General features: G+C 42.6%; 1 protein-coding gene across 1 annotated transcript in view; it reads left to right on the forward strand.

Moving 5' to 3' along the window:
- The first annotated feature begins 415 nt into the window (after nucleotides 1-415).
- TCF7L2 (transcription factor 7 like 2) overlaps nucleotides 416-13406 on the forward strand; it is a 118309-nt gene continuing 105318 nt past the window's right edge. Inside the window, exon 1 of the mRNA XM_085319126.1 lies at nucleotides 416-513. Within this exon, the coding sequence (XP_085175252.1) occupies nucleotides 421-513 (93 nt within the window). The 5' untranslated portion in view covers nucleotides 416-420. The remainder of the gene's footprint in view (nucleotides 514-13406) is intronic.

The raw sequence follows: 13406 nt of genomic DNA on the forward strand, positions 1-13406 counted from the left end.
TGAGATCATATTCTTAACCCAAGATGTTTATTTTTTTTTCTTCCCTCTCCTGAGATTTATAGTCCACCTTCCCTTCCCTTGCCCATCTTCTCCATGTTTTTGGTATTTTATTTCTGTGTGAGTTTTTCTTCCTCTTCTAGGTTTGCTATCCTAATAAAATCAATGTAACACCATCTTTGCAATCTGCTTTGTTTTCTTATTTCTGAACTGTAATGTGATGGCATGAAATTGTTAGTGTTCTGCACAGATTCYGTCTCACAAACATGCAAAGTTGTCTCAGTTTTTGTTTCAATTCCTTGCATACATTTTAATTTATATCTTTTTTGCTCATATTACCTAAGATTTGTTATTTTTTTTGCCTTTCTTTTCTGAACTCATTTTTCTTTTCMCATTTTTGTTTCCTCCATCCAGTATCTGCAGATGAAATGGCCACTGCTTGATGTTCAGGCAGGGAGCCTTCAGAGTAGACAAGCCCTCAAGGATGCTAGGTCTCCATCTCCAGCACACATTGTTGTAAGTAAACGCAGAAGATGTTTTTCCTTTGTTTTCTTTTTTTCTTTCTTCTTCTTCTTCTTTTTTTTTAAGGCATTTGAAATTAATGGTATTGGTTGTCATCATTCTTCTTTTACACAAACCAAAAGGTAAATCCTTCAAAACAAACAAAACCCCTAACAAGCCCAGAGTAAAAAGAGGGAATACATTTTCTATTGCTGAGCAGTTTATGAAATTATCATTCATGATGCTTAACTCTGTGCTTCCTAGGAAAGCAGAGAGTCAAAAATGCTCTAAAATTCCATACTGCAAAGTTTATTGATGGTGAAGTCAGATCAAGTTGGTTTACAGATCTGACTGAACGTTGAATTGAACAGAATGAAGAGACACTTTTAGAAATCATCTTATTTAAAAAAAAGAAGAGAGAGAGAGCCTGATCTATGGTACCCTTACTAAAAAAGCTTTTGTATTGGAAAAATGTGAATGAAAATTTGTGAGAGTGGATCAGCATTTTACCTGGGTGAAAGCTCAACAGAATAAAGGTCAACAAGGGCAAATCGCCCTTTGCTTTGTCATGACTTCTCATTTAAAATGTAAGTGTTATCACATGTTTACTGCTTACCTGTATATAAAACTATCTTTATAACAGGTAGTGTTGCTAATAATAGCTTTGTTATTAACTTCTGGTTATGTCAATTAAATTTGCTTGCTTCTGTCATAAAAGCAATGTTGAATTTGAAATGTTCAGTATGCATTTTCCTGTGAGGGTTTGGGGTTTTATTTTTATGTACTTTTTTTTATTTTCCCCTCCTAAAATAGCATCCATGAAATTCAGAAAAGAAATTTTCTATTTACTTACGTAAATAGAATATTATGCAACAGTGGCAGAATGCATTTGCCTATCCTCACCTACAGCCAGTTTCAATGCAATTAATTGCACTTGTTTAGCCAAGACATTTATCTCTCTGGAGAAGATGGCATGTGGCTGGTTAGAATGTTTCTTTTGATTATATTTTATCATCAAGTTTTGTTTTATTTTATATTGTTTTATTATTTTTTTTAAATTTATGAATTAGAAGAGAATCCGTACAAAAAGAGAGACTGCTTGTTCTTCTTTCTTTTTGTGTTATACAGTTTAAAGTTGATGTAGCTGATGGAACATATCAGACACTTGCCAAATTTGTTTCAAAAAAAAAAAAAAGAAAGAAAGAAAAGGGAGTGAAATATTTTTGGGAGAGTGTAACTCCATTGCTCTCTTTTTTTACTAGAGAAATGTCAGCCTTTTGTTGTGAGTATCTTAGTTTTTTACTTGGAGGGGGGGATTTTCTATCTTGTAGAGTTCCTAGCTTCTAAAATAGACCTCAGCAAGGCAGAGAACAAGGAGCACAGAACTGGTATTTGCTTAGTCAATACCTAGTGCTGGTTGCTTAGTTTTTTCAGAATGACTTGACTTTTCCTTCCTGCCTGCTTGGGCTATCACTGCAGGAAGCGCTTAGAGAAAAGATGTTTGCCTGGTTATTTAGAAGTCTGCGACCATCAAAACTTACCATCATCTTATTGCTAATAAGAAAAAAACTAAAATAACTTGTKTTAATTCTTCTTGTATTTTTCTCTTCAATGTTATCCTCAAGAGCAGACACTGGCAATGGAAACATTCCTCTAGGGGCAGGGTTAGTGTCATGCCCTGCCTGGCGTGGCAGAGAAAATGCAGAGAGAGCCTGTCTCCGTGGCAGGCTTGTAGGAGGCGTGTACAAGATAGCAGAGGACTTTTCCCTAGCTGATTACAACCTGTGAAGGCAGGTTAAATTTGGTGGGTAACTAAGCTGGGGATCACCTGCACTTTCCATTTCTGGGCATTTGCTTTCCCTGAAGTCTCTCATTCCCTAGGAAATGGGGGAAAACAAAAGCAGCCCCAGCACCTCCTGGGTGCAGGGGGCTGGCTGGGGGTGCCCTGCCGCTTCCTCCGTCGGCCTGGGGCCCAGAGGACAACGTGCACGTAGATAAACAAAAAGGGGTACTGTGGGTTCTAAAATCAGGATTGTTTGGGAAAATAAAGAGCAACCTGTTTCCAGGAAGGCTGAGGTTGATCTGTTGTGTATTTTGACCATTTATGGGGTTCTTATGGGTCTCTTAAAAAGCTGTTTCACTCTGCTATTCAATAAAAAGCATATTTACCATAGCAACCACTTAGGCCGTGAGGAACATATACTACCTCTGAGATGGAGGCCACCTTCCAAAAGAGCCACAGCTGGCATTTGTAATGTGATCTTTTGTGCTCCTTACAATGTTCCAGGGGAAGGGAGGTGGGGGGTGACGTGGGGGAGCCGCTGGGTGTTTTGAGGGGGGTTGTTTCTGCAAGGTTTAATGTCTTTCTAATGGCAAACTGTTTTGCCTTTTTATGTTAAAATAAATGAATAAAGGTTGCTTTTTACACCCTTTTCCCTGGCACCCTCCCCAGGCCACATCCATTCTGTGGAATAAAAATGGCCTTTTTTATTTGTAAATAAAGTTAGAGTGGGTARCGGCATTCAGGGGGAGGTGGCAGTGGTGGAAAGAAGTGGTTGCTGATGCCAGTTGGCCAGGGATGTGTCAGGTTTGTTGCTGCTGTGCATGCCCGGAACACCTGGGACCTTGCTCCTCGCTCTACACCCATTTCTGTAGATGTGAAAATGAGATTAATCTTTCTGTGGAGCAATAAGGAGTATTTCAAGGACATGCTTATGTTTGTATGTGAGTGTAATATATAATGTATGGGGATATAAAGCGATTCTCAGTCCATATTACTCTSATCTACTTGCCTTTGGTATCCTTACCAGTTTTCTGTCTTGAAATCAGTGCTGCCTCGAAGAGCTGTAGGAAAAAAGCTAACATCCACAAATAATTTCTTATCTTTCCTGTATCTCTGAAATCAGGATTTGAGGCTAATCTTTATAGCTGGGTTACAAAGAGAGGAAAGGAGAGTGTGGGTTCCCTCCCGCCCCTTCCTTTCTTTTCTTTTTTCTTTTTTTTTTAAGGTTCTTGCTTCTCAGTGCTTGGCTCTGATTAACACAAGCTCTGTGTTAGGGCTCCGTTTTTTACGCCCAGCTCAGATGAAACTCCCCTTGGCTGCAGTGCGAGTTTTTAGCTTAATGACTCAGGGCTGCTGAACATGGCCGTCTATAATGTCTTAAGTAAAGACTGCACTATTTGTCAGCTGTGCTCCTTTCAGCTTTGTTTAAGGATATTAAGTTAAGACTACAAAAATCGAAGCAAAAGACCAGCATGAATAATTTGGCTGGATTGTCCCCAGTGCTGAGGGCTGGGTTAATGCTGCTTTTCATGGTGCTTGAGAGAGTCTCCGAGGCCCATAATGAGAAACAGAATATTAAACTGAAATTATGTTCAGCATGTCTTGAGGAAGGTACAGCATGAGGCTCCATTCAAGTCCAATGCATTTATTTGCATTTAGGTGCTTCACTCGTCCTGTAAGACTCCTGCATCTTGCTTTGGCACAGTCATGCTGCTTGTCTGTGTGGAAAGGTGAAAGAAAACTAGGGGAAAAATTGTTTTAATAGTATGCTATTAAGCTTGCTAGGTCAAAATTTTGATTTCAGCCTGTGGATAATACTGTTAGGAGGCTGGGATTTTTAAGGGTGATTTTAATGATTATTTCCCCCTCTCCCCTACCCCCTGTTCTGACTTTGGATGTAATTGAATTTATTTAGGCTCTGTAAAGTACAGTTTTAGCAGAAGTTTGGGGCCTAGTGCAGACTCTAGCTGGGTGGCTCGCATGCAGCCCTAAGCTGACAAGGTGCTGGTTGTCCTGTTCAACATGTGCCTAGTCACGTGTCCACTCCATTCATAGGAGCCAGCGTGGTGAGAATGAGAAAATTCAGGTGTCCCAGGAGTGGCATTCTTGCATGACAATTTTCTGGTGCAATACAGACTGGCAAGCAAAATGAGTGCACTGTATCTATCCTGTGCAAGGAACTCCAAAATCTGCTCACTACACAAAGAAAGATCCTTTAAAACCATTTTTATCTGTGTACGTTTTTCTCCTTAATATTGCAGGAATGCAGTGCTGTTCCTTCCTGTTCTCTGCAAAGTAAATATTCTGACTAAAATATACCTTGTTTTGGGTAGCACTATGGGTGAAAGACCATTCCCTGGATACTGCCTCCTGCTCTCTCAGCTATACAAAGACTTGCTTTTAGCTTCCTTTGTACCAGGCGAAAACATTCTGAACCCAAATTGTGGTGTTTTAGTACAGTATATTTCTTACAAAACGGTTAAAGTTTTTTTTAAAAAAATTCTACATTTGCTCCTTCAGGGAGACCTTTTGAAGTAAATGTAAATATTACCTTGGGGGAGGACTTCTAGTACTATTTGGCCTGGGTTTGCTAATGTGTAAAGAACACAACCATAAAGCAGACTGAATCCCCAAGAACAAAGAATCACTGTGCTGTAGTGTATCTTTTTTTTTTCTTGCTTAAGGAGGTGAAAATGTGTTTTCAAAACATAATATGACAAGCAAAACTTAAGGCTAACCATCTGAAATATACTCTCTGTTCTCAGCCTCCTCAGCATGCATGGACAGCGAGTATTTGTGACCACATTTGGCAGTTTGGAAGGATGAGGAATCATTTCCCAGATCATTTACAATTGAAGCTGCACAAGTTTGCTCTCCCTCATTCCTAATTTCTTTCAGTCTTAACATGGTTTGTGCTTATGCACTTTGAAAGAACAGTACAGTATCTGCAAGTAACGGTAAGGTTTGCCTGAGCTAGATTTTAAAGTTCACCTGCAGTGTCCCCTGAACCACTCAAGACTGGCAGTGGAGTGCATTTACATGCATGCCCAGTCCTGTACATGCGGAGCAAAATCTTGCAACTTCCACTTGCAGTGCCCCGAAAGGGCTTTTAAAGCCCCTGCTTTGTTTGTCTGTATTTGTTGCAGAGAGGCTGCTCTTCCTCTGCAGCAACCTCTCGAGTTGTTCTTGGGCTTCAGGCGGCGTGCGTGCGTGCGTACGCGCGCGGCGGGACCCCCTCCGCCGGGGAGCTCTGCAGAGGGTCCGCCGGGGCCCCGGCGGCGTGCTGGGAGGTGCTGCAGTCTGGCGGCGCCGCGGAGGGAAGGCGGCGTGCAGGCTTCCTTTCGGTGCCTGCGTGGAGAGCTGCCCCTGTGTGTGTGTGTGTGTGTGTGTGTGTGTGTGTGTGCGCGTGCGGGGGGGTGTTTGGGTTGTCCAGTCGGGGTGACAGGTAGGTTTCAGCTTGGTGTAGGGAACAGATACATAGATTCTCAAGACCTGCATTGCAGAAATACCCGTGTCGACTTAGTTGGAAAGCTCCTTTAGTCATTCTCTTCATTCACTTTGTACTTTATTTGGCTAATTGCTCTGGCGGTTACACAGTAAACAAAATTTTTCATTAACACAGGCCCGAACGTGCACAAACATCCTCTCCTGAAATTTCAGAGTTACCTGGGAACCACCGAACAAGAATTTTGTGGTTAAAACTTTCACCGCTAATTCCTTTGGATTTTTAGTTGGGAATGATTGTATTTTTAAAGTCGGTGTTAAAACCTGGATATTTAGGGCTATGTGCATCTACCGGTAGCTCAAATTGTTTTGGATGGATTCCTATAAAACACACACAATTCACTATCTACTAAGTATGAACGGAAAACCTAGTGCTTAGTTTGTGTAGAGCATAGAAAAAGTGTGGCCTCCCAAAAAGTAACTCACTTTGCAATTTGATATATTTGTGAAGTAAATCAGATTTTTTGGGACTGCTTGTGCCATCTGTGGCACAGTGTCCACCCTCCACAGACCTTGTTTGGATGCTGGATTAGCCCTTCTGCATTAATGCCAATATTCTGAAAACATGTTCCCTGTGTTGTAAAATGCGTACAAATTTAATGTTTCTGAGAACATGAGTCAGTGCTAATGTACCTCCAGAACCTGGAAGAACCAGGAGGCCAGGTCATCAGCAGGATGAACTGTCATGCTCTGCCATAGTCAAGAGAGCCACGAGTAGCTCCAAGAACTCAGAAGTATTTGGCTGTTGGGATATTTCAGCTGTGAGTAAATGCTGTGAAATGTATATTGCTGCCAGYCCCAATTGTTCTAGAATCATGAGTCAGACCTCTAACAGATCATGAGGGTTGATGAGGTTTTTTGTTTTCTGTTGTTGTTAGTCTTGTTTTTTGGGGTTTTTTTTTTAATAATACATTTTGTTTTCTTTGTATTTATTCTCTGGTTCCTAAGCCTGGAGGGCATACTCAGCTCACATTTCCAAACGTTTTTTTCTGCAGTAGTTCAGAAGTTTCCTGTGTGTTTTAAATGGAGGCATAAGTTCTTYCCTAAATACTTGACCTAAAGACAACTAGGCTTTAAGAAAAATGCAAGTATTGCTAGACTTGCTGTGAAATCATAAGAGATGGCAACTCTGAGCATTGTTTTTGGAGAAGGTGGCTGAGCAGGCCTTTTAATATATACTCAGCACCATCTACTGAGCATCTGTTTCTTCTGAATTACCCTGCTGGACTTTGAGAGAATATGCTTCTTGGCATTTCTGAGGGCTCTGACCCACAGGCATCAAGGGTGGCTTACCCTGAGATRGCTGTAATGCCTCCCACTGCCAGGTAGGGTCATGCTTGTCTCCAGGGTTCCTACYTCTTACTGCGGAGGTAAGTCAGCGGTTCCTCCTGAAGCGGCAAGTTTATAGCCCAAGATGTCAGAACTGGCATCAGTTCTGGCATCAGTTTTGATTTCCTTGAGGTGCTGTGCTGCCACTCGTGCCTATGAACTAGAGCTCTGAGATTTGGCATTGGGATGTGTGGTCGTGGTGAATGTTCTGAGGTGTTTGGGTACTGAAACCTTCTGGGTGAAGGCAAAGTAAGATTAAAGCTTGCTCATCAGAGATCTTTTAAGTTCAGTGCAACTATATTGTCTTAGATTTGGTTGGGTCTCCATAAGCAGCAAGCTTCCCTATTGTGTCTTTTGTTTATAAAATACGCACTGTGTCCTATCTGCTGCACAAATCAGTCACTAGATTCTAATCAGCTAGTTTGAGATGCARCAAAATGGCCGAGAACAACATTTTAAGCATTTCAAACTACATTTGAAAAACATTTAGAAGAGCATTGTAGCAGAGAGGAGGCCAGGCTGTGTTTTGAAATGCATTCGATCACAATGCAGTTTACATTATGCTGAAACATGCACGCTAGATTAACTTGTAGGGACTTGTAGGGACTGGGCCAGAATTAAGTATTGGCAAGTCATCCACTCTCCCACAGCAGAGCTGTTGTGCCAGAAGGAATTGGTCAGCAGGCTGCAGCCGTTCTGTCCCTGAAGCCGGGCAGTGGGCAGCGAAGGCAGCAGCAGCCATACGCAGTGGTTCCGCCTTGGCACTGAGTGAAGAGCTGTGGCAGTGCTGGGYGATGCTGGCAAGCCAGATGGGTGAGCCTGTCAGATCAAAGATGATGTGTACRGAGGGTGGCAGGCTTGGCAAGCCAGCTCACCACAGGTCTCCTTCCCCTTGCACACAGGCTGCAGCTGAAGTTTGTGACTGAATTCGGTCTGAAGCTCAGAATTAGGTATTAAATAATGCAGCCTGGTTTGGAGCCAGGGACTGTGTTGACTGGAGCATGAGCAGCAGTTGTGTGCATAGCTGAAGATTTAATGGCTATCATAAGGCTGGGGAATCATTTTTGCCTGAAGAGTTGGAACCAAGTCTTCCATTGCCAGTATAGCTTTGGGCTTGTTGACACAGAGTGGAAAAGCCCAAATACCTAGTCGAAGTAGCTGTCTTAGAATAACTTGGAATAATTATCTCTCCATGTGGCCACTCTTATTCAGCACTAAGAGGTCCTTTGTGCAGTTTAGCTTAATCCGCTTCCAAAGCGGATTAAGCTAAATCACACAAAGAAACCCTTAGTGCTGAGTAAGAGTGTCCACACGGAAGAGAATTCGAAATAGTTATTCTGCCTTTCCTTTTTTTTTTTTTTTAATTTACACTCGTTTCACAAAAACCTCCACATGCAGACAAGCCCACTTGAATAGAAGCCTCCTATTTTCCTTCTAAACAAGATCTGTGTAGTCCATCCAGGTGCTGTAGTAAAGAAAACAGCATGTATTTCTCATTAAAAAGAGAGGAAGGAAGCTGGCATTGCAGCGCTCAGGAGCATTTGCTTGCCAAGTTGCTCAAGATCAGGACTGTTGCAGTTCTCAGTTCCAGTGGTTCAGGATTAGATTATTCATTAGACACKTCACTTTCTAGACTGTTCACACCTGTACTCTTTCCTACAAAAGAAACCAAAGCTATTTAAGTCACTACATAAAGAGAAAGAAGGGTGTTTTCTCCTCTGTCCCAAGTAGACCTCTTTGGCAAAGGGCAAGCCCCTTCTGGAAAGCCTGCCTTTGGGTAGTTGGAGGTATTGCACGTAACAAGGAGTGATACCCTCATAGAAGAATCTCCGTCCTGTAAACTCGTCCCTAAACCTATGCCTAATTTCACAAAACTAAGACAGAATTTCTTGTCAAAGAGACTTTGCTTTTGAATTAGCAGCTGGCTGGAACCCAGGAGCCTGCTTCCCAGGGGGTTTGCCTTGAAGCTTTTCTTGTACCTTACAGATACGGGTGAGCAAAATCATTCTGCATCTTCCTGAAACAGGGAAGTATTGCTCACCGTACCATTTTACCAGTGCGGCTAGGAAGATGTTAAGTAATTTTCTCAAGGTCATTTGAGAAACTGATTTCCAGATCCACATTTGAGAGATATAAAGAAAAAAACTCAGTGCCACAGGAGAAACAAAACAAAATGCCCAAGTAGCTTTTCAAATCTAAACCTAAAATCCTGACATACCTCAGACCTTAGAGGAAAGTTACTTTTGGTGCTATTTACATGCTAACATGAACCTGCTTATCCATGTATGCTTGTGTCAAATGTACCTCATTTTTTCCATCTCTTAGAGTTAGAAAATTTTGTGGAGTTGAATCAATCCTTCTTTTACCCCCAACAAAAGATAGCTTTGCAGTACGACTTGCCAGTATAGACAGTATGTGTGTAACGAATGATGGTCTGGTATGAAATTCGATGGTCTGGTATGAAATTCTGGGCATGCATGGTTAGAAGTTGAATGTGAGTGCCTACAAGAGATGGGGAGTTTTCTGACTAGCCTCTCTGATAGAATTTAAGAAATAACTGAATCATAGGTTTTTTGCAGCCCTGCGCCTCTACCTTCCTTTTGGTACAAATTAAGCACTTGATTCTGTCACTAAGCCTTACAGTGCTAGCTTGCAGAAAGACGTAGAGCTGTACTAGTTTCCTAAGAGAGTTGAGTGGTTCTGTAATATGCATTTTTCCTGTTGGCAAGACTCAAAGACTTCTCAATTACTATTACTGTGGAAACTAGCTTCCCCTTCCCGCTTTCCTTTCTACTTTTTAGGCCTTGATTCAAGAAATCATTAAATGTGAGCTGATGTCCATCCCTGTTAAGGACAATGTTTAAGCGTGTGCTAAAAATATTTCCCTGTACAGAAGTGCTTTTCTGAACTGGAATGCTGGAATCTAGCTTGGAAGAGTTATTTTCAAGTCTAATATTTATATGAAGTAAACCCCACTTCCTGATAAATGATTATAGATTCTGCCTCTCCCCCTATATAACAAGTGTTGATAAAGGAACAGGAGGGAGAGGAAGGACAGTGTGTCAGGAATTCTGTTCCCTTGGAATTTTTTTCCTACGTTTGRTGAATTTCTTCCCAGGGCTAAGGCTGTAGAGGGTGTGAAGGAGGGTTTTGATTTCTTGTTGCTTGTCTGCCCATTGGGAAATGCACAAAATCTCCATGATCTCCTCACTTGATGGAAAAGATAGTGTCTGGGAAAGGAAAGACAAAATCTTGTACAACTGTACATCGGCAGAGCTCCATGATGTTGGTGTTGTGCCTTGTGGAGCTTCAGATGCCTGCTTTATAATATAGTAATGCTGAYGATACAGGAAGAAAGAAAAGGGAAGGGATTTGTAAGCCTCAAGACTTTCCCAGTTTGCTTTTTACAGTCATGAATGCTTTTCCTGCCAAATAACTGCGTGAAAATAGTATCATTAGAAAACCTAAACTGGTTGCAGCACAGAGTTTTGAGAGATACTTTTCCCTGGCGGCAGAACTTCTGTCGCTGCATGTTGGGCATGTCTACATGGTTAATTAATATGAAGCAAGCAAGGGTTTGAATTGCTAAAGCTGTAGCTGCTGCACGCTGACTCCTCAACTAGATGCTTTTCAGGCATGCTGAGCACTTTGGAGGGAAGTCATTTACTGGACATGAAGTAACCTGCTCCTCGTTAAGGGCTTTGATGACCAGGACAGGTTACTTTGGGATAAGCTCTGGTTAAGCTCTGGTTTGAATTCAAGGCATGCCAGTAGCTCCACTACTGCTGCCTGAGGGATAAGCATGAGGTAGCTGATCCCATTTTAACTGAAGGTGAAGTTAGCTTGCTTCTATTTCAGAGCATTTCGTGTGCCTGGGCAGTTACTTGGCTGAGGTGCTATCAATCCATGGTGAAGCTCGCTGTGCAGTAACTTGTTTGGTTCGTCATGCCCGGAGCATGTCCAGGGAACGTCCACTCACACAGTAGATTGACTGCTGAGCTACGTTACTGTGTAGGCGATCGTTTGGACACCTCAGATCACTACTCTGAGGAATCTGTGGGATGAGTAAATGGTGAGAAAATGTCAGGGAGCAGCCTGACTGTTGATGGGAGAGGAAAACGGCCAAAGAACCGTCACTCTGTTTAGTTTCCGTCGGCCTTGACCCGGGCATCCTCATCCTCATCCACATCTGGGCTGCCAAGCTGGTATTCCAGCTCTTTTTGCAAAGTGCTTTCTCACTCGTGTTCACCAGCGGTCAGGCGTAGGTGCCTTAGTTTGGGGTTGGAGAACTGGGACCGTATTCTTTTCCAAGTCCATTCAGTGGCGTTTCCTTGAGAACGCTGCATTTTGCTCTTGGGATTATGAAGTTGGGGGGGGGGGGAAACAGTAAGCATAAATTAAAGATCGTTTTGTTATCATTCTACTGCTACCTCTAATTAAGGGGATTTAATAGGCAAGCTGACTTTCAGAGAAGCAGGTTAGGCTGTCCCTGCCCCAGACAGCTCGCCTTCTGAACAGGCGRCAGGGAAAACGGAGATCCTGACGGCTGTGCGGTGCGAGACTCCAGCAGCAAGTCAGCTGCTGCTTTATGGTCACCTGCATATGCTCACCTCCCTTTCCCAGAAAGGTAGAGACACTTGCATATCAGATCAGTGACAAAGCTGGGAGCTGTGTAGAGGTCCTCTGACTCCAAGTTCACCGTCCTAACTGATACGTCATTCCATCTTTGAAATGCACATTTAAAACTGTAGTTATCTTTGTATATTTTTATATAGGGAACTAAAGGCAAAAAAATATAGTTACTCCCCAGTCCTTCAGCACAGGTGAGCTTTGCACCACCCGGTCAGCTTCCATGAGGCATTTAGAGGAGGAGTGTAGGTTCCTGACATCAAAGAGTTAATAGCAGTGAGTGTGGCACAATAGCTCATTAGGGCCTAAACGTAGGCTGCAAACTCAGAAATCTTGATAATTTTGGTCTATAAGGACACTGAACTTTCAACCCTAGTTCAGCAATAATAAATGCCTGTTAAGTAAGGCTTCCTTTTGTGAAAAGAGGGTGGATGGATGCATTTCAATGGGCTCTAAAAGTATTGCTACTTATTTCAGCGTCTGCTAGCCAAATGCATCCGGGCATGGGAAGGCATTTCAAGATCTACACAAAAAGCACTTTGAAGTATAATCTTTGTGAGTATTTTAGCTAAACCTGACTGCAGTTGGAAGCAGCACTTTAGTTCTTTTCTTTTATATTTGTTTTAAAAAATCAAAACAAAACAAAGAAACCTGTGAGCAATTTAATAAAAATGCGGTTCTGAAACTTTAACCCAAAGTGAGAGGTGGTCATGTAATGTTTGGCTTTTGAGTGGGTATATTCATAAACAGATACCAGTGCTGATTTTTGACAGTGGGGAAAGATTAAACTACTCTTGGAGGTAGTTTAGGTAACTGCTTTCAGCCTTTTGGTCCTGCCGTCCTGTGTGCAGTTTCCCGAATTAACAGAGGCGCTAGTACGTAGTGATCCACCAGATAAATCTGATCGCAGGCATCGGGTCTGCCTGCGCCCTAGGGAACCTAGTTGCAATGAGGAACTAAACTTTTTAACAGTCCCGGTGTATAACAGGGGAGGAATAAAAGGATCCTGCAGATGTTATGGGAACTGGTGTGACTCAAAACAAAGTGTGAATAAGAGCAACGCACAGCTTTATAAGCTGCCGTGTTCCTTGTCTTGAGTTTGGCAGGTCTTGAGCCGGGCAAACTTCTGCTGAGGGCCAAAGTGAGACTTAAGGGGTGTGTGTGTGTGTGTGTGTGTGTGTTACCTCGCCTCTTAGAGAGACCTCCGTGAAGCGAGTGACAGGGCTTGATATAAAGCAGCAGGACTGCGTTGCTGCCATTATTCGACAGTAAACCCTTTCACAATGCCATATGCTGCGCATTCCAGCGCAGCGGCGTAGGGTGTGAGATAGTTAAAGCACACTCGGCAAACAGGAAATGCTGGTGACCGCTGTGTGTGCTTTTCACGGAGATAAAGTATTGAGAGCGTGGTGGTGGTGGGGGGGGAAGTACTGGGAATGGGGAGCGGGGAGGATGGGGGGGTGAGGGAGAGAAATGTATTTTGGGCCTGACGCTCCAGTCGGTATGAAAACGCAGACGGGAAACGCAGCCAGGGAGCAACAGAGAAAACGTTGCTTTGCTCCAAGATGTTTGTTTTACTCCATTACATGTATTTTCTATTTTGCTGACTGGGTATTGGTGGTGGCTTTTTTTTTTTTTTTTTTTTTTTTTTTTTTTTTTTTTT

The sequence above is a fragment of the Rhea americana genome, unplaced genomic scaffold, assembly GCF_003343005.1.
Source record: "Rhea americana isolate MKP2758 unplaced genomic scaffold, rheAme1 scaffold_57, whole genome shotgun sequence".
NCBI classification, from domain to species: Eukaryota; Metazoa; Chordata; class Aves; order Rheiformes; family Rheidae; genus Rhea; species Rhea americana.